This window comes from Amblyraja radiata, chromosome 1 (genome assembly GCF_010909765.2).
Source record: "Amblyraja radiata isolate CabotCenter1 chromosome 1, sAmbRad1.1.pri, whole genome shotgun sequence".
Lineage (NCBI taxonomy): Eukaryota > Metazoa > Chordata > Chondrichthyes > Rajiformes > Rajidae > Amblyraja > Amblyraja radiata.
The window spans coordinates 121,815,074-121,841,549 of NC_045956.1; the positions used below are offsets into that span (position 1 = coordinate 121,815,074).

Consider the following 26,476-nt stretch of genomic DNA (forward strand, 5'->3'; position numbering starts at 1 on the left):
ACATACCGGCTGAACAGATCCACGGACGATGCGGTCTCCCAGGTTCTGCACACCGCTCTCTCTCTCATCTTGACAGCCAGAAGGGGGACTACGCGAGGATGCTGTTCATAGACTTCAGTTCAGCCTTCAACATGATAGTCCCCACCAGACTGGCCGAGAAGCTGCTGGATTTGGGGCTCAACACCCCCCTGTGTGCCTGGGTCCTGGACTTTCTCACCGCCAGGCCCCAGGTAGTCAAGATGGGGGGAAATACATCGATGTCCCTCACCCTCAGCCCCCTACTGTACTCCCTGGACACACACGACTGTGTGGCCAGGTTCAGCTCCAACTCAATAATCAAGTTTGCTGATGACACTGTGGTGGTGGGCTTGATCTCAGACAACGATGAGAAGGCCTACGGGGAGGAGGTGGCTGATCTAGCACTCTGGTGTCAGGACAACAGCCTCTTCTTGAACATCAAAAAAACTAAGGAGCTGATCGTGGACTTTAGGAGGGTACATCATCCGAGGACGTACACACCATTGAGGATAAATGGGGATACTGTGGATAGGGTGAGCTGTTTTAAATACCTGGGAGTCCACATCTCTGAGGACATGACATGGACATCACACGCTGCAGCCCTCGTGAGTAAGGCAAGACAGCGCCTTTACCACCTCAGGCAATTGTGGAAATTCAGGGTGTCTCTGAGGATCCTCCAGTGCTTCTACTCAGCGGCTGTGGAAAGCGTCTGTCCGGAAATATCACGATTTGGTTTGGGAACTGCTCTGCCCAGGACAAGGCTCTGCAGAGTAGTACGTTCAGCCGAACGCACTATGGGAACTTCACACGCCCCTCTGCAGGATTTACATCAGCAGGTGTAACTCCAGAGCCAATAAGATCGTGGGAGACCCCTTCCACCCCTGCAACGGACTGTTCCAGCTGCTACGGTCAGGCAAACGCTGTGAGAACGGAGAGGTTGAAAAGGAGTTCCTTCTCAAAGGCCATTAGGACTGTAAACACCTATCTCACCAGGAACTAACTTTTACTGTACCACTCTACCGCTTTTTAAAAAAATTGCTGTTTTTTTCCCTTTTTCCTTCCGCCCACAATATTTAATATGTAAAAGAATATGTGATTCTGTTCCATTCTGTTTGTAGTTTGTTTGGTTGTTTGTTTGTTTGTCTTTTTGCACAAAGTCTGCGAGCATTGTCACTTTTCATTTCACTGCACATCTTGTATGTGTATGTGATGAATAAACTTGACTTGACTTGATAAATGATGGGTCTTTCTCCCAAACATTATGCAGGGCACTGTATTACATTTATTCTAAACGTTTCGGATACGAAACATTAACTATGTTTCTCTTTCCACAGATTTTGCCTGATCTTGTGATTGTTTACAGTATCTGTTTTTGATTCAAATTTCCAGCATCTTTCTGATTTCCCTGAAACAAATGAGTAGTAATCAAGTGCAAAGAGATAAGGTAGAGCATTTGCTACTTAAAAATACTAAACACTTTTGCAACAATTACTTGCTTATCATGTCCTTGGTTTTTATTCACAGGTAATACCTTGAATTATTAAGCTTTAAATGAAACTTATTCACAATAAAAACCATCTTAATTTGTTGAGTATTCATCACGTACAAAGAGACCAAATATAGCTTTTATGGAAATCTTAAAGGTTGAGAATACCAAGAGGTATTCAGGACCACATGAATACCAAGAGGTATTCAGGACCACATTGGTTCGAACAGGTCATAACATTTCCTCCACCCTGATCCTCAATGTTGGTCCTCCTCAGAGTTGTGTGCTCAGTTCCTTGCTTTACTCCCTGTCCACCCATGACTGCTTAGCCAAGTTTAACTTCAATCTAATTGTTCAAGTCGACCAATAATATAATTGTGGGCAGATCGATAAACAACAAGAAAGTACAGGAAATAGATCAGAAATCTTGTTATCGTGGTGTCAGGACAAAAAGACAATGAGCTGGTTGTTTATCTAAGAAAACAAGGAGTGAACACAACTACATTCTCAAGAACAGGGCTGCAATAAAGATAGTCAACATCTTTAAGTCCTGAGGCATGTGTATCACCAGCAAGTTAACTTTCCTGGGGATCCGAGAAGGTTCATCTAAGGCTCCCAGAAGATTTTAACAGGAGCCCACATGGCTTCCCACAAACCTACATTTGAAAGACTTCTGTTGGGATTCATCTCAGCTTGGTAAGGCAACTATATTCTTGTCTGTCTGACCCTGCCGAGAGAGTGGTGAACACTGCTCAGTCCATCACAAGCTTGTTACTTCCTTCCATCCAGTCCATCTTCATGGTGGATTGCATCAGGAAGACTGGAAGTGTCCTCAAGGTTGCTTGCCAATCTGGTCATTCCCCTTTCTCTCTTCTAACTTCTCAGACAAGCTACAGAAGCTTGAACGTTTGGATGTCCAACCTCAAGAACAAATTATTCACCACCTCCAACAGACTCTTGAACCAATTACTTATTTGACCATTCTGAGGCACTATCATTTACTCTTAGTCTTAACTCTACCTCATTTGGTTATATTCCAGCATCGTTCTTTAATATTTTCTTTGCACTACTATCTTGGATCATTCTGCTCTTTTGAATTCATCACTATATATATATTGCTATATTTATTGTTAATGTTTATGCAATGTTTACTGTGAACTTCATGCGAACAAGGAGTTTCGTTGCACCCTGGTGTATATGACGATAAACTAATCTGAATCGGATTTGAATGCAGGGCACAGAGTATCAAAGACCTGAAGGGATTCATACACATGAATGAATTGTTTTTAATTGAGTTGCTGCAGAGCTGTGCGCCAATGAGACTCAGCAAGGACAGGCATGTAATAGGCTTGGATGGAGGACAAGAAACAAGCAACTTACTTAGATGGGCTAAAATTTATGGATGTTAAAAAAGAAAAACAAATAGAGAGCAGTGTCAGAGTTGTTCAACACAGAAACAGGCACTTCAGCCCACCTTGTCCATGCCATCCGAGTTACTTTAGATTATTTAGATTAGAGATACAGCACGGAAACAGGCCCTTCGGCCCACCGAGTCCGTGCCGACCAGCAATCCCCGCACTTTAACACTACCCTACACACACACACACGGGACAATTTGTACTTATATCAAGCCAATTAACCTACAATTCCTGTACGTCTTTGGAGTGTGGGAGGAAACCAAAGGTCTCGGAGAAAACCCACGCAGGTCATGATGTGAATGTACAAACTCTGTACAGACAAGTACCCATAGACAGGATCAAACCTGGGTCTCTGGCGCTGTAAGGCAGCAACTCTACTGCTGTGCCATTGTGCCATACTGGGCTAGCCCCATTTGCCTGCTCTTGCTCCACAGATGTCAAAACCCTTTCTAACCATATATCTTTGCAAATGTATTTTTAAAAATGTAATTCTAACTGGTGCTATCGCTTATTCAGGCAGCTAATCAAGATACAGACTAGCCACTGGCTGAAAAAGTTGCTTGAGATCCCTCTTAAATCTCTCCCCTCTCACCTGTGTCCTCTAATGAGTATTCACTTTATCCATGCCCCTCATGATCCTCAATACCTCAATAAGGTCACTCCTCAACTTCCTATGCTCAAAAGGAAAAAGTCCCCAGCATATCCAACTTCACCCCATAACTCAACCTCAAGACCAGGTAACATCCAATTAATAACATCCTTTAATGGCAATGTACCAGCGTTTGTACTCTCTACCCTTCCCAACAAAGGCAAGCATGCCATACATCTTTTCCACCAGATGTCCATTTGACTTGCCACTAAGGAAACCAGACACCTGCATTCCCAGAACACAGCACTTTCCAGTGTCTGAAGAAGGGTTTCGGCCCGAAACGTCGCCTATTTCCTGCGCTCCATAGATGCTGCTGCACCCGCTGAGTTTCTCTAGCATTTTTGTGTACTTTCCAGGGCTCTTTCATTGGAGACCCTCAGACTACCTTTGATCGGACTTTACTGGCTTTATCATGCACTAAAGGATATTCACGCTATTCCCTTAATCATGTATCTGTACACTCTGGACAGCTCAATTGTAATCATGTTTCTTCTTTCCGCTGAATGGTTAGCACGCAATAAATGTTTTTCACTGTACCTCGGTACACGCCTCAACAAACTAAACTCAAACTCATTTAATGTGCAGGTCCTGCCCTGGTTTGATCTACCAAAATGTAAACTGCAGCAGCAACCAGAAATGACAAAGACAAGCGTGAGAGTTTGTTCATATGGCAAATCGGTTTGTGATGAGTGGCAAAGGCCTTCTAATAAATATTCCAAATGTAGAGGATTTGGGAGAAGTGCAGCCTAATATTAAACTTCTTTCAAGTTAAGAGGCTAGTATTCAGTTGTGAGCTTTACTGTTGTCCTTAGATCCAGCATGGAAAGAAGACCATCCCTCCCCACCGAATCTATGCCGACCATCAATCACCTTTTCACACTCGTCTGTCATCCCACTTTTGCATCCACTCCTCCACAGACTAGGGGCAATTTACAGAGGCCAGTTAACATACAAACCCACACATCGTTGGGATGTGTGAGGAAACCCACATGGTCACAGGGAGAACATGCCTTCTCCACAAAGACAGCACCCGAGGACAGGATCAAATCCAGGTCTCTGGCAGCGTGAGGCAGCAGCTCCACCAGCTGCGACACTGAATCGAGAGGGAGTAATAAACACCATGGTGTTGATTCCAAAATTTGGTGCAACAAAATTTAACCGTTTCATGCTTGTCTTTTAATAATAATTTGACAAGAATTTCAGCGCATATGAAGGGTACATTTGAAATGGTGTAAGCACATAGATATAAATTTGGTAATCTGGGCAACCATCCGTTTACGTTTTCCTCACAGGCAGACCTTGATAATGTACAGCAGACAACTGGAGAGTCTGCAGGCTCAGCAATGAAAGGCCAGGATGAAGCAAGCTGCAATAGAGGTCCGATTCTCTGACAACAGAATTTCTTTTTGTCCTAATTCACTCCGTTATTGAATTAAATTTTGATGTATTGGTCCTGACAACTGCTTCAAGCTGATTGTATTGTGTATGATAGTTTAATCACTCCCCGTGCATTTTACAGTGGCTGCCTGATTAATGCAATAGATTACCTGTGCTATCTATGGCAAGTAGGAATCACTGCTCTCTTCCAAACTACAACCCTTTCATTTGCTGGAAACAAGCTACAAGCTGTATTAAAAACTACCAAGGTTGAAGTAAATTAACAGTCCACGACTTGTTCTTGTCCAGCCATATGTGTGCATGAATGTGCACTAAACAATTTCTGCTAGTCTCGTGTTTTGTTCACAGAGATTCTTTGAGTGGGATGGGGGATGGAGAGAAGAAAGAGGCTTCAGCCAATTAAATTAAAAAAAAATACAATGCCAATTAAAACAAAAAGTACGTGTTTGGTAAAAATAATTTGACAGAACTAGATTAATAACAGTTCGAATCTGATCAAAAGTTATCTACAGAATCAAATTGCCATTTGCCTTTCATCGTAAATTATTTTTCTCAAGTAATTTTGCAAAATAAAAAGAACCGAAGACTTGACACCAAACAAAGACCGTTTACAGTTAATACAAGTAGCGAGTTATCTTGGCTGGAGCTTCCAATATTTGTAAGGACAGAGTTAGTCTGCCGTTAAATCTGTTATTGCAATCTTAGTGTGTTGACAAGCTGTTTGGGGGTCCATCACTCTGAAGAATACCAGACACTCATCTAATATTCTTCTGCCTCAGTAGTTTCATCAGATTAAGCATCAGGGATTTAATTTAACAGTTTCAGCTTTATTAGGCTGTCATGAGAACAGCTCAGCTTTGATAACAGTAGCAGCTCCAATTATGGCTGGCTTTAGGAATGACAAGCATAATGTTTCATTCGTGGTACACTATAGCAATAAATGCTTGTTTTGCAGTACCAATTTGAATTAATTTTCCTTTTAACTCTTTCACTAGCAGTTCATTCAGGATAGGTCTGTATTTTGCCACAAAACAAGAGGTTTGTGTCTGTGGAAAAAAGGCTTGAAGGTTCCCTTGTTTGTATTGTCAAAAAGGAAATCACAACTGCAGTATGTATGCTGCTGTGAGTGGCGAACCTCACATTATACCTCAAATGTAATCCTCATACTCTAATCATCTGCAATAGTCTTGCAACAAAGTGGGAATGTGATCGTCTCGCAGTTGGCTTCTGACTGCGACTTGTGACATTTGTATTCAGGTCTTGCTTCTCCATGTGGCTAAAAGGCTTCCAATTTAATTTCACAGCCAGAAGCCTGCAGAAACACAAATTAACTTGCAGATCCCATTTGCTGACAAAAAAAAATTGCTGCAATGCCTGGTATCGAGCAGTACTCAGCATTTAATTCCAAAGCAGAGCCTTGAAGCAATGTGATCCTGTCACCAGTGCACAGAGTTAAGCTAGCCATTCTACTCACATGAAAAGGCTCTTCACTTCTGCAGTCTGTGTGTCACCTTCTGTTATTGCACAGAATAATAATACCAGTCATGGAGCAGGAACCTTATCTACCCTCTAGTCATTGAGCTGGCACTGAAAAGATAGACATGATTTCCAAGCTATGAACCCCTACACATAGATCAGAAAGCACAGAGCTTTAAGGAATCATCAGATGCAACCCATGCAATAACCTATTCAATTCAAACCAGATTTCACTACCTTTTGCACCATGATTAGAGTCAATAGCCATTTTAACCTTTCAAGCATTGTGCCTAATTGACCTCTGAACAATTCGAGGGGAAAACGTTAGATCAGTCTTGCAGCATTTTACTTGATGAAAAGTTAAGCTCCTGCATACAACTGCTAGGTTCTCTGTGTGCCAGGTGCAGTAATGTTTGCTCTTCTTTATTCCTACCTGCTTGAAATTATATCCTCTTCCATTTCATTTTCTCCTGCACCAATTACCACAGCTCAGCCTAATCTCTTTAAGTGAAACTGGACATTTGGTAACAAAATGTTGGCTTTGCCTGTTACACCCATTTTCCATGAACCAAGCAGCAGCAGCAGCAGCAGCAGCAAAATCTTGACATAGAACAGTACAGCACAGAAACAGGCCTTTTGGGCCACAATGTCTGTGCCAAACATGATTCCAAGACCAACTATCACCTGCCTGCACATAATGGATTTACCTCAATTTCCTGAACAACCAAGCTCAGATGTTGCGAATGTTGTGGAGAATGAGCATTCTCTTTCCCCAATTAATACCCACTAATTATTTTAATAAAGTATATAATTGTATAAAGATAAGTTCTTTTCCAACCTCCTCTTGCATCATCCTCAAGTTTGTAAAGGCTTGGAAGATCGGAATATCCACAAATATTGTCAAGTCCAGTGTTAAACAGAGCAGGGATCTAGACTTAGTGTTTAAGAAGGAACTGCAGATGCTGGAAAGAAGGGTTTCGGCCCGAAACGTTGCCTATTTCCTTCGCTCCATAGATGCTGCTGCACCCGCTGAGTTTCTCCAGCATTTTTGTGTACCAGGGATCTAGACTTAGTTTAACTGCATTCCAAGAGTACAATGTGATCTTTGTTCAATTTATGAATCTGTTTTGTTAATTTAACATTTATAAATAGTCTCTGGCTGTGTTTTGTTTTTACAATATTCAAGGAGGAAACAAACATTACCAAGTTAACATCCCAACATTTTACTGAACAAGGCATTGATCTGGAACTTGAACCTTCCTGGCCTCAACTGCTAATAACAGTACATTACAGAAAGAATGAACGTGGTCCAAACTAGACATGATATCAATGTTTAATAATTACCGCGTGGTCAGGTGCTTCAGTCACTTGGAATTGAAACATCAACGAATTTTTAACACGGGATAAAATATCTCATTGTACTATGAAGGAGAGCAGGGCACTCCTAGTATTGTGCAGAGAATGGACGTATGTCTCACTGTTAAATATCTATCTTCCTTGTTTCTACTTAATGGACACAAATCAAAAAGCAAGTATTTTTACGCACTGAAAACCTTTTTACAGTTTTACAACAGAAAATACGACAACCTTTTCTTCCCATGTGTGATTCCCCTCCTCTGCTAAATCTAAACTGCAACATGCAATTTGAAATGGAACTGCAACCTTCTTCCCACGCAACCATTGTTCCTACTATTGCATTAAACATCATCACTTTTTTGACAATATTAGAGTTAATAAAATGTAAGCTTTTGAATTACCATTTTCTTTGTAGGAATATTCACGATCCTGCAAACAAAATTAATAAGGAGACCTTGAAATATTGGGAAACAATGCACTGACAACTCAGTTTCCATTAAAACAATTTTGGTGCAAACTATATGCTTCATATATATGCATATATTACTTACATTCCCTCTAGCCATCTGTTTTTATATGACAAGAGTTTTCATATTCTCACCCAAGTTAATTCCCATAAATGTCTCTTTAAATTTTTTTTTGCAAGTTTCAGCAAAATTCAGTCACCAAAAATGCTTCATAAAGCATAATGCAATTCATACCTAGGCCCTCAGATAAATACAAAGTCACGAATGCAAGAGTATAAATGCTTTACATAGCACTCATGAAATATAAGGCTTTACAAAACATTTTCAGTTGCTGAATTCTGCAATTTTGACATTTGGGAATTCAGGAAAATGCAATGACTTTTGTTGTGAGATGACCGTTATCCACTGCAGTTCTGAGGAGATGTACCATACAATGGAGCAAGAAAATCAAACCAATAAACATCCATCCAATATGGCAAGGAGCAAAAGTGAAAATGTCCAGAAGTACTCTTGCACTAAGTTGCTTCCACACTTAACCTAGCAACGAATCACAGGGCAATTAACAAATGGCTGAGAACAAATTGACAGCGTGTACTTTGCCACTGCATGTTACAAAGCATGGGAATCCCGAAAACCAGTAACTGGAAATATGAAAGAGAAACATCATGGTAAGGAGGTTCACTTTTTGATAAAGACACAACTGCTATTAGGAATTATTTTGGCACAGACACAGTGTTACATATCACCAAGAATCAGTAGCAATGGAATTTCTACCTTTCAAATGTGAAGCTTGAAAGAAAAGTGCCAGTGAACTCCTATACAAGTCTCTATTTCTGGTAATACAATCACCTCTTTTTCCTGAAACGGGTTCTTCAAATAATTTCCAAACATTGATTCTGTCTTTCAGATGAAAATTAACCGATCTACCTGCTCAAAATCATACTAAATATCCAAACAGGGAAGAGTAGGCATTTCTCTCATGGCCCAATCCCCTTTTAAAATTAAAACATCCTAAAAGATCGCCTCATATGGAAAACCTGGAAATCACAGGAAAATCTAGGGAAATCGCAGCACTTCAACTAACCATATTAAGGCTATGGAAACTATAAATACTGCATATGAATGTAAAAATTATGTAAATTAACTTCCCTGCTCCTTGATCCCTTAATCAAAGGGACGTGCAACAAATCTTTGAAATATTCTCTGATGCATCAATGTTAATCAGTCTTGTAAATAGTCTGTTAAGTATCTGACCATATCATACTATAAACAATAGCACCTACTTGCAATCTATGCCTTTTACAAATTTGTTTCTTTGATCTCAGTTTGCACGTTACATCAGTGCTAAAGATTAATCCTGAACTGCTTTATTTCAATGAGTGAACATTATGTTCTCAATTCTAGTAGGTCTATCCTGGTGCCATAACACAAAATAACAGCGGGATTACATTCCCATGTCGAAAGTAGGCATGATTTGACAAACAGCAATTTCTAACTAATCTTTCACCCTCAAAACATGACTGATGTTTCCTCTGGCTACCAAAATTGCAGATTTAATTGTCCACAACTTTCCTGCCTGTTAAATCAACATCTGTCCATGGCCAGAAAAAAAGGCGCATAGGATTTCTATGGATTTCTGATTAGTATTGGGACAATTCCATTGCCATTGGATCGTTATGTTCATTGATCTTACAAAATCTTTTCTTCAAATATCACAATGTAGAATTGTTTGAAAACAAAATTTTTAAAACTGCTTTGTGGACAAGATAGTACAAATTAATAGAAGAATATTAATTTGCTGTACCAAGCTGTATTAAGTAAAAATACAAGTTGCAGATATTGTGAAATTGGCAATTTTATCATGATTACTATATTTGATCATTCAAAATAAATTAGGGACTGATTAAGGAATTAAGGCTCATTACCTCAGTCACTTTTGCAATAAAATCCTTTTAATGACAATATCCAATGGAGGGTGACTACCTTCATCTGGATTTGCTCTCACTCTGGTCAGCCACTGGCAGAGCTGTTGCCTCGTAGCGCCAGTGACCCAGCTTCAATCCTGACCTCAGGTGCTGTCTGAGTGGAGTTTTCACATTCTGCCTGTGACTGAGTGGTTTCCTCTGGTTGCTCTGCTTTCCTCCCATACCCCAAAGACGTGCAGGTTGGTAGGTTTATTGGCCTCTGTAAATTGCCCCTCGTGTGTAGGGAGTCGATGATAGAACAAGTGTGATCAGGTGATTGATGGTCGGTGTGGACTCAGTGGCCTGAAGGGCCTGTTTCCATGCTGCATCTCCAAACCAAACAGGAAAAGGCCTTTCAGCTGCTGAAATTAGTTCCACAACTCAATTAGACCCTGGCAGATCTGACTATCAATTCAATTTATCCACCTTTATTCCATTTTCATTTAGTACTCCGATATGACAGAAATCTCAGATGTAATCTTGAATTTGACCTAGCATCCACTTTTAGGGAACACCATTTCAGAGATCCAGTATATTCATGTAATGAAGTTTTAGTCCTTAATTACTTTAAGACTTTGATCATGCCCTCAATTGTTTTTAATTCCCCAGCAGATATACACAATATGATCCTCTCATGATTTAATTACGAGAATTCTTCTTCCAAATTCAAGACAGTTTGAGCAAATATAACTCACGCAACCTCAATTTAAATCCACATATTACTTTTTTTATTCTGTGCTCAAACACCAGCTGATTTCTGTACATCTGCACAGCAACACAAGTAAACTTATTTTGTTCTCATTTACCATTAAAAACCCTGTGTTTGTTTTTGTGATGGTAGATACCAGCATCTCAAACAATGTAAAATCTAGATGTACAGCAGCCAATAGTGTCGCACAAACTGCTATATACAAATCAACACCACCTTGTCTACAAGTAAAGCATTGTAAATATCCATTGTTTATTCCCAGCTCTCACTCTTACCAACATTCATAGCAAACTCTGTGGAATGCTATCTGACAAACTGATTTGTTAAAGTGATAAGGAAAAGATTGGATGTGAGAAACTTGGGATTTATTGAAAGTAAAGCACGAATGCAAAAACATGTAATTGTGCAGCAATACTACCACTCAGAGAACAGGTCAGGCTGATCAGAGGCTTAACACAAAGCTTAAAGCTAGCTTAGATTTTTGGGATAGAGAAAAGATTTTTACTTTAGTCTCCAACAAGGCCTAAATATTGAGGAGTAACTCTGCAGGTCAGGCAGCGTCTATGGAGATCATGGATTGGTAACGTTTTGGGTCGGGACTCTTCTCCAGAGATGCTGCCTCAACCGTTGAGTTACTCCAGCACTTTGTGTCTTATTTTGTAAACCAGCATCTGCAGTTCCTCGTTCCTATAAGAACTGAATACTACTAGGAAAGTCATATTTCCTTGCAAACATGATGATTTAAAAAAAAAAAAAAATTCTGCCCAAGTTCAGTTTTCCAAGTTAAACAAGAAAGTTAATTCCACAGAACTCTTTATTTACCCAGTTCATCCCAGAGCTGCCTATATTTGTCAGTCATTGCTGTTCCTTGTTGCCGCCATAGAGATAGACGGGGGTCAGCCATAAATTGCTCTGTGATTAACGTCAACATTCGAGCACCATTTAAATCCCTCATCTTCAACATCTCCCGCACCTGTTAAATAGACAATTTATTAGAATAGCAGATGTCATTCAGTTGCTCATTAAGTATTCAGAGACCTATCAATAATCAGAGTTGAGGGACTTCCCTGCTTGAATCAACTGTGCAGTAAAGCAAAAAGTACAAATTCTTCCTTCTCCTAATATAACCCTGGATAAACTGTTTTAAAACATACATCATAATTGTAAGGGGTATAGAACATGTGCAGGCAGGCCGGATTAGTTTAAATTGGTATCATGGTTTACAGACATCGTGTGCTAAAGGGCCTGTGTTTACGCTGTACTGTTCTATGTTCACTGTAAACAGAATTCTCTGACCTGTGTTATTGGGAAAATAAGACAATCTTTTTGGAATAGTTTCTCCGTCATCACTGACCTACTATGTACAACACCACCCTAGTTGGTCTGATTGATTACCATGGTAAAATATCAAGGACAGCCTCTCACAAATGCAGTATAATATAGAAAATGCAAAAAAAAGTGTTGCATTCAGAATGGACGCTTTTAATTGATCAGGAAAATCAATCACAATTTACAACACACTTAAACCATCATAAAGAGATGGTGATTCAAAGACTGCAGAGTTACATAGCTTTGCTGCAGTCTCAGCAGAGAATTGCACTCAAATGGGTCAGAGTTGCACTGAATCACTGATTTTAGTAAAATGACTCCCTTGGAATGTGGAATCCTAAATTAAGATGAAGAAATATAAAGTACGATCATGAAAAAGTGGGAATCATAGAATCATTATATTACAGAAAATCACACAATGTATCAAGTTCTCTCTCATTAGTCCAAAGTTAATGATGACAATACTTTAGAGTTGAGGGCAATAACAGTGTTCGATTAACAGTATCTACCTTCAACAAAATGGAAATGCTATAGAGACAGACAGCACAGAAACAAGCCTTTGGCCCAACTTGACCAATATGCCCCATCTACACTTGCTCACCTGCCTGTGTTTGGCTTATATTCCTCTAAATATTTCCTATCCATGTTCCTGTCAAATGTATTTGAAATGTTATAGTACATGCTTCAACTACCTCCTCTGGCAGTTCATTGCCTAACACCCCCCATCCCCGAGTGAAGAAGTTGCCCCTCAGATCCTTATTAAATCTTTCACCTCGTACTTTAATCCTTTGTCCTCTGGTTCTTGTTTCCCATACTCTGGATAAAGGATTCTGTGCATTCACCCTATCTATTCCCCTTCATGCTTTTATACACCTCTATAAGATCACCCCTCAACTGCCTGCACTCCAAGGAATAGTCCAAGCCTGCCTCCCTATTGTTCAGGCCGTCAAGTCCTGGCAACATCCTCGTAAATTTACTGCACTCTATCCCGTTAAATGACACCCTTCCTATAGCAGAGTGACCAAAATAGAACACAATAATCCAAACAGGACCCCACCAACATCTTGTACAAATGTAATATAACATCCTAACTTCTATATTTAATACCCTGACTAATGAAGGCCAATGTATCAAAAGACTTCACCACCCTATCTATCGGTGACACAACTTTCAGGGAACTATATACCTGCACTTCTTGATCCCTCACTCCACAACACTCCCCAGGGCCCTGCCATCCTCTGTGAAAGTGAATAGCCCTGGATTGACATCCCGAAATGCAGCACACCCCACTTATAAGCATCTTCTTTTAAAGGGAGAATCAAAGAAGCTGGATCCTTGCAAGGCAGTTAACACTGAAGTCTGATTAAGAATGAAATTACGTTTAGACAGAGAAAAATAATGAAAAGTAATAAAAAATGTAAAACTAACAAAAGTCTGAAAAAGAGTGGAGACACAAGAGTCCTCAGACGTTGGAATCTGGAGCAAAAAAAGCAAAGTGCTGGATGAATTCAGCAGGCCGGGCGGCATCTGCAGGGTGGAATGGATGACATTTCAGGTCAGGAACTCTTCTGGTTCCTCCAGTTCTTCATTTTTTAACTGAAAAAGCGTGCTTGTGCTTGCAACATCACATAGTTCTTTGAGGATGTAACAAATATGGTAAATAGTAAAAATAGACTATAGAAAAGCCCATGACAAGGCACCAAACATGATATTCCAACAGAAGATTAAGTAGAATTGGAGTAGGGACAAGGATAAAAAACGGTTCTGAAGCCAAGTCTGACCAATGAAAATTTACAAAATCTGAAACACTGTGCCAGAATCAGGTAATCTACAAACATTTTAGCACCAAGTTCCCCACAAACATACGGTGTGCTTAACAGGTGAGAAAATTACAAAATAGATCTTGATAGAATGACCTAAAAGGTATTGGTAATACTAAGTGGATTGTGTAGGAAACAAGCAGATATTGATCAGAAGGGGAAGGGGAAATAGATCAAAATGTATTATTTGTAATTTAAATGTGGAGTGATATACTTACAGTTAAACTAACAGATCAAAGAAAATTATGGTAGGCTGGATTGTTGAAGAGTAAAGGAAATTGGGGTTAAAATAGAATATTAAAGCTGGGAAGATAAGATGAAGCAGAAGTCAATAGAATTAGAAACTTTATATAACAAGGTTTAAAAAAAAGGTAGCAATGAGCCCTTATCGATTTATGCATTTAACGGCATCATGCATGACGTTGAGTTTGGCAACGTGGGAACGGTATTATGATTTGAGAGATTCAAATTCACTAGGATATCTCTTGAACTGAGGAAATATAGTTATGAAGAAAGATTTTTTTTTTAATTGGAATTTAATTCCAGGATTAGAGCCAAAGCATAAACCGTGTCAATCTTTAGGATTACATTAAATAGTTGGATGGAATGAAATCAACTTGAAGGGAAATGACAGGTTTTGAATATGAATAAAACCAATTCCTTCAATAACAGGGGAAATGGACCAGTTGAGCCAAATGGTCTGACTGTGCTATAACTTCAACATATGCATCAAGTTTGTCGTTGGTGAAACCACACTTGGAGCACTGCATACAGTTCTGGTCATTAAGTTGGAAAGAGTGCAGAGGAGATTCACCAAGAAGTTACCTGGGCTTGAATTATAGAGAGAGATTGCAGCACAGGAAGCTGAGGAGTGACCTTATTGAGGTGTACGCGATCATGAGGGGCATGGATAAAGTGAACACTCAATCTTCTTTCTAGAGTTGAGGATAGGCTTAAGGTGAGAGAGAAGAAATTCAAGACAGACCTCGGGGGCAATTTTTTTCCGCACATATGACTGTAAATTGATCAGAGTGTATGTAAGATTTTATCTTTAAAACAACCAAGTTAATAAAGGACATCTTTTCCCCACATCTTACTTTCACAGGCTTCTATTACAACCTATCAAGGTGGTCTAATAACCAATGTGAACCTATATCTCTACCAGAGGAAGGAAAAATAGAAAAAGTTACCCCTTTTACTTTTATTGAACCCTTACTTGGTCATTTTTTAATTGAGCACAGCCTAAAGAGAGGTCAGCACATGGGCAGGCTCAGGAGACAATTGCATTGCTAATTCAAATTTTACCATCCCATCGTGCTGCTTCAGCACACTAGCTAAGCATTTTCCAAAACTACAATCTGAAAAAAATCACTCTGTACCTAATAGCACACAATATCAACAGGGAGGCAAAGAATAGAGACCAATTGTTTTTAAATTTGTAACACAGCACCTTGGATTTTGAGCTAGATTTAAAGAACATTTATTTTCAAAGGAAAACAAATGTTAAAATACAATGGACAATCCACTATTAAGAGCAACGTTGGTGAGCAATCAGGCTCATAGGAAACTGGGGACATATAAAAAAAGTGATTCAGTGCAACTTTGACCTATTTCTTTAATGTAGCTCTCTACTGAGACTGCATCACAGTTTTGTTACTCTGCAGCCTTCAAATACACTTGTTAAAAAGCAGGAAAGGATATTGTTGCATTGTTGTATGGAAGAAATTCGAAAAAGTTGGCATTCTTGCATTTTGAAGTCATGTCAACAACAGCTCTTTAACAAGATTCTCCAGTAATAATTAACACTCCCCCATTCTTGTGTAATTGTGTTAAAAAGGTGAAATCCATTCTGCATGTATAGAAATTGAGAATTGTACATCAGCAACAAGAGGTTTATACATCATAGACCACCAAAACATTTTCTAAGAAAATATTGATCAGGATTTCTTTTTAAGTCTGCAATTAAATTTTTTAAATGGCTTGTCTTTAGAAACCAAATCGAAAGATATTCTTTATTCTTCAAAGCAGTAAAATTTGTTATTAATACGCCATATTTCTAAGCAATGTTAAATAGCTTGAGATGCATTTTGAAACCTAATATAGTGCCATGCAAATATATTAAAATTGATATATCGATGACCAGAAACCACAAAATTTAGAATAAAAATGATCAATCCATCAGCACGAGTACAACAGAGCAGATGATAATATTTAGACTAGTTAATTTTGATTCCTCACTAGTCATTTGATTTGCTTTCTGTAAATCGTCAATTATTGTATTGATTTGAGGCTTGCAACCCATACGCGCACATCAGCTATAAGGAGAGAAGTGTAAAAATCCATACCTTTGCAAACAACAAGTTTAGCTGTTTTCCAGATCCATGGTAACCACCCTGGGAAAGGAAGAGTTTAACCTGTTCCTGGACCTGTTCCTCATCCAGGTGCCAACAGTTTTCATCATCTATGCTTGCTCCTGCTGTCGGGTCTGGGGCACCTTCATCCATGAAATAATAAGTTTAGTTTCATTTCAAATTAAATTAGATTCTTATGTTAAAAGAACAATTTAAAAAATGACATGCAAAGACAGAATTAACCATTCCGATTCTCAGTTAAACCTCAGAATGCTTTTAAACCACAATTTCATAATGAAGACCAGATAAAATGATCTTGACTGCTTAGTTGGAAAACAAAATCCAATAAGGGAAGAGAAAAATATTACTTTTCTCTCTAAAGATGTTTTATTCCTGCACAAAAAGCACTGCCAATCAAAAAGGGGAGAAAGTAACAATCAGATCTAGGATATTGGAAAGTTGTCATAGAATCTGCCACAAAATAATAGGTTTCAACATAAGCATAGGCATTTATCGCTGAACAATCTCATAGGAAAAAGGCCTAAAATCAGTCTGTTTTGGAATATTTTAAAAGACTAATTATTATGACTAAATTCAGAGAGTGCAGAAATAACCACAGGAATATAGAGGTGACTAAAAAAAATCAAGAATAAAAAGAGTTTAACTAAAAATTGATCCATCGAACATGGATAGGACAGGTTTGGAGAGATATGGATCAAACGCGGGCAGGTGAGACTAGTGTAGTTGGGATATGTTGGCCGGTGTGGGCTTGGGCCGAAGGGCCTGCTTCCACACTGAATCACTCTATGACTCTAAAAATATAATATATAATGGTTTAAGTATAACTGGACAAAGAAAGGAAACACTGAAAGCAGAAAATCTGAAAGGTAAAAAATAATTAGGAAGATGCAAGCGGAAGTGACATAAAACCTACATCTACAAGTCCATTAATTCAGCAGGCCATGTCGCAGAATCAGAGAGATTGAGCAGAGAAACAGGGCCTTCAGTGCACCAGCGTATCATAGACTTCCGTAAGAACAGTGCAGCCCCCAAACCACTATTCATCAATGGGGACTGTGTGGAAAGGGTCTCAGACTTCAGATTCCTGAGCACACAAATTACGGAGGATCTCTCCTGGACTACAAACACCACCACAGCAGTCAAGAAGGCCCAGCAGCGACTCTACTTTCTGAGGATCCTCAGGAAAAACAACCTGGAGGAGAAGCTGCTGGTGTCCTTCTACTGCTGCTCCATCGAGAGTGTGCTGGCGTACTGTATAACCACATGGTATGCCAGCTGCTCTGCAGCGGACAGGAGAGCCCTTCAAAGGGTCATCAACACCGTACAAAAAATCACTGGCTGCCCACTGCCCTCCCTGAAGGACATCTTCAGCTCTCGCTGCCTTGGCAGGGCAGCCAACATCCTGAAGGACCCTTCCCACCCTGGACACAACCTGTTCCACCCGCTGCCCTCTGGCAGACGGTACAGGTCTTTCAAAACTCGCACAAACAGACTCAGAGACAGCTTCTACCCCATAGCCATACGTGAATTTAACAATGCAAAATAAGAAATAACACTCACATTCAACTGAATGGTTCTACCTCAGCTGCTATTGTTATTTATCTGTAATTTTTTTAAAATATGTATATATTTTTACCTTTTCTTGTGAATCGCACAGTGGGTTTGACTTTTAAATTTCGTTGTACCATGTGCAATGACAATAAAGAGATTCATTCATTCATTCATTCATTCATTCATTCATTCATTCAAGTCAGCACCAAGTATGAACACTAATCACACATTTTTATTTTCTTCTCCATTTCCGCCCAGATTCCTCCTCTCACCTACATACCAGGCACAATATACATTGGCCAATTAACTGCATTGGTTGTACAAACCATTTTAGCAGAATAATTAATAAAAGGCTATTCAAATTTTCCCAAGAGTGGTACGTCAAATCAAGAAAAATGTTAGCCAAGTGCTCAGTAAATCCAACAACAAAAACCTTAATTCATCAAGAACTTTCTGCTTGCTGAAACGTCCTGGAGAAATACTCCATCGGTTTCACTTGGGGTGGGGGGGGGAAGAAGAATGGGAAATTGGGGTAAAGTAGCAGAGGTGAGGTGCATGGAGGGAGGATATGTGAAGGGCCCCAAATGGAATGTGGGTGGAGATTGGGCAGTAGCTTGCTAGGTCCGTTTTCTGCACAGATGACGCAAACAGACCTGGAAGCGAGGAGGAGGCAGGGGGAAATAATGTTTGGAAACATACGTTAACATTATCAACTAACATTCAGTAACCCTAAATGTAGCAGGATAGGTCATAAACGTTAAATTTTAAAAAATCAAAAAATCACACACTGTAAGCCATTCCATATTAGCAGAGGCATAGAATACGTAAGGAGGTAATGCTGACAGTGTAACAAAAGTTAAATTTACCGCTCAACTAACACGAATATCTCTGAACGTCACATTATAGGAAATGTGATTGCACAAAGGGAAGTGATTTATGAGAGAATGCTGGTACTAGAATATTGGGGCTATGGGAATGGATTTAATGAACTTGTGTCGTTTTCATTGAAACAAAGATGGCAGAGAAAATAATTAACTAAGGTACAAAAAGAAATTAAGGATCTAAAAAGAGTAAATAGGAAGGTTCATTTTTCCTCAGAGGTCAAAACAACATGTTTGAGGTCAGGGAGTAGGTATTAGATGTGTGAAAGGTTGGTGGAGTCAGAAATCCTCCTTGCATTCAATAAGTGCCTGGACATGTACCTTAAGATCCATAAACTACAGAGCTACAGCTGAGTCAGAGTCATATAGTAAGAAAAACAAGCCTTTTGGCCCAACTTGCCCTTACTGACCTAGATGCCCCACCTAAGCTGGTTCCATTTGGCCCATAGCTTTATCAATGTTACAACAAATGGCTTTGTGCATTGTACACTCGCTACAATCCATTCTATAAATATTAGACCCAGGAAGGGAGCACGGATAGTCAATTATTTATTTGAGGTAGGATCTTGGATACTAGAAATAGTTTCACTTGTTCAAGCGCTTAGACAGAAAATGGCAGGACAGTTGGATAAAAAGGAAAAAAAAAACTTCACGGGACGTTTTACTAGAATGTTGCCTGGGTTTCAGCACCTAAGTTACAGAGAAAGGTTGAACAAGATAGGTATTTATTCTTTGGAGCGCAGAAGGTTAAGGGGGACTTGATAGAGGTCTTTAAAATTATGAGAGGGATAGACAGAGTTGACGTGGATAAGCTTTTTCTATTGAGAGTAGGGAAGATTCAAACAAGAGGTCGTGATTTGAGAATTAAGGAACAAAAGTTTAGGGGCAACATGAGGGGGAACTTCTTTACTCAGGGAGTTGTAGCTGTGTGGAATGAGGTTCCAGCGGAAGTGGTGAAGGCAGGTTCGTTTTTATCATTTAAAAAAATTAATTGGATAGGTATATGGACGGGAAAGGAATGGAGGGTTAAGGTCTGAGTGCAGGTAGGTGGGACTAGGTGAGAGTAAGTGTTCGGCACGGACTAGAAGGGCCAAGATGGCCTGTTTCCGTGCTGTAATTGTTATATGGTTAAATGGGACCAAGGCACTGGAAATACTGGTGGACTAGGGAATAGGAATAAAACAAGCAGTTCAATTGAACTGTCTTTATCTTAGCCACAAATGAGTGAAGGGTAACTGGGATGTTGACAAGGGAGGAGGAGGTTTAAGAGGATAGATCTTCACAAGGAACAGGGAGTTTTCCAGCATTCCTGGTAATATTTGAGTAGTTGAGGAACAGCAGGATAGGAAAACTGTTTAAATTTAATCAAACCAAATCTGGTAATGGCCGGTTATGACAATTTTTAACCTCATTCAAGTCTTTATCCGTTCGTTAAAGGGAGCAGAGGATGAAGGAACCACTGGAGTAAGGGAGCAATGGTTTCAATCCAAACTACAATAGGTTTTAGTGATATTTTCAGCAATTCTTCACATTTCATTTAAAATCATGAATAGTTTTGAACCACACAGAACTACTGAACTAAATGTATTTGTTCATGACTTTGCGACATTCCTTCTAGTTTTAAAATCCCACATGGATAATAACAGTACAAATTTATGCCAAGTAAACATGCAAAACTTACCATGCACTTGATTTATTTCTGAGTTTAGGGAAAGGATTTCATCTGCTAGTTTTTGTGCAGTAGGTAGAACTTCTGTATGATGCACGGTAATCAAATACTGAACAAATTTCTGCAATTGGTCTCTGTTCATCTGAAAAAGTGTCTCTGAAATGGGAAGATGCAATTTGACCTTATCTGGCTTGCGAATCCGGTACAGCGAGAGTGCAACAACATGCGCACAATAAAAGATGTCTTTGTTTCCGCAGCCACAGGTTACTGAGGTAATTTTGCAACGATCAAAGCTGATAGCAACATTGCAAACAGTTTCTGGTTCCGATTGCGTGGCAGGTTCTGTTACAGTACCACTTAAGTGGAAACCTACAAAGGAAAGAGAAAAGCATTTTAGCAGCAAAGAAATAAACAAACTTATCATCTTGCCAAACATCTTATCTGCATGCCAGACAGTGCAATTAAAAAACCACATGGAGATACTCGTTTCCCTTTTATTTTACAAAAGATGTAAACAATTGAAGAAGTCATGAAAGTGAATGAAAAATTACTGCTTTGTGCAGGAGATGCAACGAGAGCTAATTACTCCTAACCACATTTTATCCAAGACCATGGGAGGGAGGGAAACCGTCCACATAATCGCAACACTTAATAATTCTCAGCCGTTGTTTCTAGTCACCGAGTTCCTCCATCACCAGCACATGGGAGAGAAATCTCAACAGGAGTGTGGGCATGGCAGAAGTTATGTTTCTTTTACCCCATCCTTGTCAAAGAGGAGGAAATTTTCTTCTTGCACTGCCTGGCCTAATTTTTTACAAACCAGGGAAGCGCAATGTTGTGTGACGCGGTTTGGAAGCAAAGATTTGTTAAAATGTAACTTGGATCTTGAGCCAAAAACACTGGTTAATTATAAAAGATCCCAAGCAGGAAATCAAAACTTTGTTAGAAGGTCTAACGCAAATGTTTAGTCCTTTTACTAAAACAAAAGAGGGAAGGACAACAGAAGTACAATACTTCGGGAAAGAAATTTAAGAATAAAATCAGAAAACCGCTGCATTTAGAGATAATCAACCTTTCCCAACATATATAATGGTAAACAAGGAAATGGTAGAACAGTTTAACTAATACTCTGGTTCTGTCTTCACTAAGGAAGACACAAAAAATCTCCCAGAAATACAAGGAGACCGAGGATCTAATGGGAGGGAGGAACTGAAGGGAATCCACATTGGTCAGAAAATGGTGTTAGGTAAACTGTTGGGACTGAAGGCAGATAAATCCCCAGCGCCTGATGGTCTGCATCCCAGAGTACTCAAGGAGGTGGCCCTAGAAATCGTGGATGCATTGATGATCATTTAGACCAGTTAGCCTTACATCGGTAGTGGGGAAGATGTTCGAGTCGATTGTTAAAGATATTTTTGTAGCACATTTGGAAAGCAGCGACAGGATCGGTCAAAGTCAGCATGGAATTATGAAGAGGGAAATCATGCTCGACTCATCTTCTGGAATTTTTGATGAAGTAGCAAGTAGAATGGATAAGGGAGAGCCAATGGATTTGGTGTACCAGGACTTAAAAAAAATATTTGACAAGGTCCCACACAAGAGGTTAGTGTGCAAAATCAGAGCACATGGTATAGGGGGTAGGGTATTGACATGGATAGAGAACTGGTTGGCAGACAGGAAACAAAGAGTAGGAATTAACGGGTCCTTTTCAGAATGGCAGGCAGTGACCAAACCGCAAGGCTCGGTGCTGGGACCCCAGTTATTTACAATATATATTCACAATTTAGATGAGGGAATTAAATGTGACATCTCCAAGTTTGCGGGTGACACAAAGCTGGGCGGTAGTGCGAGCTGTGAGGTGGATGCTATTAGGCTGCAGGGTGACTTGGATAGGTTGGGTGAGTGGGCAGATGCATGGCAGATGCAGATAAATGTGAGCTTATCCACTTTGGTGGCAAGAACAGGAAGGCAGATTATTTATGGGAATGGTCAGAATAGGAAAAGGGGAACAAGACCTGGGTGTGCTTGAACATCAGTCACTGAAAGTAAGCACGCAGGTAGAGCAGACAGTGAAGAAATCTAATGGCATGTTGGCCTTCATTGCGAGAGGATTTGAGTTTAGGAGCAAGGAGGTCTTACTGCAGTTGTATAGAGCCATGAGAGAGGATCTTATCGGAAACATATAGCATTCTTAAGGGATTAGACAGGCTAGATGCAGGAAAAATGTTCCCCATGTTGGGGGAATCCAGAACCAGGGGTCACAGTTTAAGAATAAGGGGTAGGCCATTTAGGACTGAGATGAGGAAAAACATCTTCACCCAGAGAGTTGTGAATCTGTGGAATTTCCTGCCACAGAAGGCAGTGGAGGCCAATTCTCTGGATGTTTTCAAGAGAGAGTTACAGTAGATTTAGCTCTTAGGGTGAAAGGAATCAAGGGATGGGGAAAAAGCAGGAACAGGGTCCTGATTTTAGATGATCAGCCATGATCATATTGAATGGCGGTGCTGGCTCGAAGAGCTAAATGGCCTACTCCTGCACCTATTTTTTCTATCTTTCAGCAATTTAGATGATTTGGCAGAGTAACTGGAAAACTGAAGGCTGATAAACCCCAAAACAATTCAAGCAAGTACAACCAAATGTATTGAGTAGTTTTCCATCTATGAAGCAGTCAAGGGTATGTTAGCAAAAATGAAGGTAAACTGTAGGCTGCATTACACCTAGTTTTCAAAGGATTAAACCCACATCTAGTTGCAATAGCGTAAATCTACTCTGACATATTAATCTTCTTGGCAATTCTGCAATACAATAGGGACAATTAAAGCAGATCTTCTGTACCAGAGAGCTCTGCAGCAAACAGCTGCTGAGATTTAACAAATACAACTGATGGAGCTACACATTATAGTGAATCATCACAAATAAATGGCGAAAACAAGCACAAAATTCAAAGCATACAGTTTGAAATTGAGTCATTATATTTTCATTAGTCAAAGAATTTTCCAGTTACAGCAATCTTGACTGAATATTAGATCATAATGGTAAACTTAGGAATTGGCAGCATGTGTTCTCATCCAGCAGAAAGTAAAATTACTTTGCAAAAATTAGTTAGCAGTGACAAGACAAAGATATGGACGTTTTCACTCGTATGTCAAGCAAAGAATGCATTACTGGGTGTTTTTGAGAGGCAGGAAAAGGGAATATCAATGCCACTGATTTCTAGGAAACTACCTTCCAAATTGATCCTCAGTCTTTCCAATGTCCACATAAGTCAGAAAATCTACGAGAGAACTACATTTAAAACAGTGGATGTTATGTGTAATATGTGGCATCATTTTCTCCATATTTCTATATTTCCTTACAACATAGGGGTCTGCCATTTGGCTCATTTAATCTATGCAAGTATACGGAGCAATCCTAATGCTCATTCATTTCCCCCCCCACTCCCAACAATTGTACTGCCTGCCGACATTAGGGGCACTTTCCAGTTGTCATTTTACCTAATATTCCGCACGTCTTTGGGATTTTTGGAATAAACCAGAGCACCCGGAGGAAACGCATGTGGTCACAGGGAAAACATGCACGCACAGGGAGCTCTGTCAGGATTGAACCCAGATTACTGGAGCTGCGAGGCAGCAGCAATACCTATCTGTCCAATCTGCCTAAGCATAAATTTACAACCTCTGTGCAGGTCCCACGAGATACGAGTTCATGGCCAAACCGTAAAATAAGTCCGTTTATTGCTTCAAATCACTGTAGCATCAGGATCTTAATTCAACGGCAATTACAATAATTTCCATTCCAATTCCCAGTTTCTACCATCTTAGATCCTTATAGCCATTTCAAGGAGAGAAAGGGGAATCTACAACACTTAATGCTTAGAACAGCAATAAAAACACTATTTTTATTTGAATAGTTTGGAGAGACGCCAAGATTCCCAATTCACATGTGCTATGCAAAGGTGACAACAGATACACAAAGGTGAAATGAAGTCAAGCTCAGGTAAAGCACCACTTGCATAACCCTTCTCTATCCTTGAGCATTTAATAAAAGATCTCAGGCCCAAAATATTAACGTTTTCCTCTTTTCACAGGGGTTGCTGGATCTGCTGAAGTGTTTCCAGCATTTTCTGATTTTGGTTCCTCCACTATCCCCAAGTGGATTGAAAATACATAATCGGGGATAAATCAATCACTTCAAGCTCTTGGGCAGGGGTGTCAAACTGCCGGCCCGCAAAGGGGTCCAATCCAGCCTGCGGGATGATTTGGGGCAAAAAAGTATATTCACGATCATTTATTATGCATCTGTATGGCAACGGCTCTCTGTCTCTATGGCAATCTGCATATGCGACCTGACACTCATGCGTTGACGGACAACGGGACGGGTCGCATTGGAGAGTCGCATACGCTGGTGTCGGCCAATCGCGCCACGGCGGAATAAGGGGTGGGGGTGAGCGGAGCCTTGACGTGATTGTCTCCGCCCACTCCCCGCACGCCCTCACGGCGGTCAAGCATCTGAGGCCGCATGAGCAGTTAAAGGGGCAGCACGAGAGAGAGAGAGAGAGAGACAAAGAGAGAGAGAGACAGAGACAGAGAGAGACAGAGAGAGAGAGAGACAGAGAGAGAGAGACAAAGACAGAGAGAGAGAGACAGACAGAGAGAGAGGGAGACAGAGAGAGACATAGGAAAATGGAGGAGGACTGGCCAACTTTTGTGCCTTCCACCAGTGATGAATGCTGTGGTGGATGTTTGTGTTAAATTTTTTTGTGTGTTTTTGTGTGTTCTTTATCATTGTACCGCTGCTGGCAAATTCATATCACTTGCACTTTATGTGCAATGTGACGAATAAAACTGATTGATTGATTGAGAGAGAGACAGAGAGAGAGACAGGGAGAGAGACAGGGAGAGAGACAGGGAGAGAGACAGGGAGAGAGACAGGGAGAGAGACAGGGAGAGAGACAGGGAGAGAGACAGGGAGAGAGACAGGGAGAGAGACAGAGAGAGAGACAGAGAGAGAGACAGGGAGAGAGACAGGGAGAGAGACAGGGAGAGAGACAGGGAGAGACAGGGAGAGAGACAGGGAGAGAGACAGGGAGAGAGACAGGGAGAGAGACAGGGAGAGAGACAGGGAGAGAGGCAGAGAGAGAGGCAGAGAGAGACATGGAGAGAGACAGGGAGAGAGACAGGGAGAGAGACAGAGAGAGACAGGGAGAGAGACAGAGAGAGAGAGAGAGAGAGAGAGAGACTGAGAGAGAGAGACAGAGAGAGAGACAGAGAGAGACAGGGAGAGAGACAAAGAGAGTGAGAGACAGAGAGAGAGTGAGAGAGAAAGAGTGTGTGTGAGAGTGAGTGTGTGTGTGTTTGTGTGTGTGAGAGTGAGTGTGTGTGTGTGTGAGAGTGCGTGTGTGTGAGTGTGAGAGTGCGTGTGTGTGTGTGTGAGAGAGTGCGTGTGTGTGTGTGTGTGTGTGTGTGTGAGAGAGTGCGTGTGTGTGTGTGTGTGTGAGTGCGTGTGTGCGTGTGTGTGAGAGAGAGAGAGAAAGAGAGAGTGAGAGAGTATGTGAGAGTGAGAGAGAGAGCAGCAGATGTGTGAGAGTGAGAGAGAGAGAAAGGCAACGAAAGCTGTGGGAGCACACACGCGTGCACAACTGATCCGGCCTGCATGGTCGCATTTTGCCCAATCCAGCCCATGACCTAAAATTAGTTTGACACCCCTGCTCTTGGGTGTCCATGTCCCTGAAGATCTGTCCTGGGCCTAACATATTGATACTCTCAAAGAAAGCTCATCAAAATCTCCACTACTTTAGATGATTGAGGAGTTCAGTAGGTGGCCGAACGTCAGTCGGTGTACGGTAGAGAGTATAATGACTGGGTTGCCTCAAGGGTCTGGTTTGGTAACGCAATAACAGCTTTTCACTGCACC

At 40.5% G+C, this 26,476-nt stretch overlaps 1 protein-coding gene across 2 annotated transcripts in view; it reads right to left on the bottom strand.

Annotated features, from left to right (window-relative positions):
* Positions 1-26,476, bottom strand: part of zswim6 (zinc finger SWIM-type containing 6) — a 209,155-nt gene that overhangs the window by 48,084 nt on the left and 134,595 nt on the right. For both annotated transcript variants that reach the window (XM_033030045.1, XM_033030040.1), the window contains exons 2-4: positions 20,576-20,932; positions 16,436-16,584; positions 11,764-11,914 (exon numbers count right to left, since the gene is read on the bottom strand). In XM_033030045.1, coding sequence (XP_032885936.1) covers positions 11,764-11,914; positions 16,436-16,584; positions 20,576-20,932 — 657 coding nt within the window. The remainder of the gene's footprint in view (positions 1-11,763; positions 11,915-16,435; positions 16,585-20,575; positions 20,933-26,476) is intronic.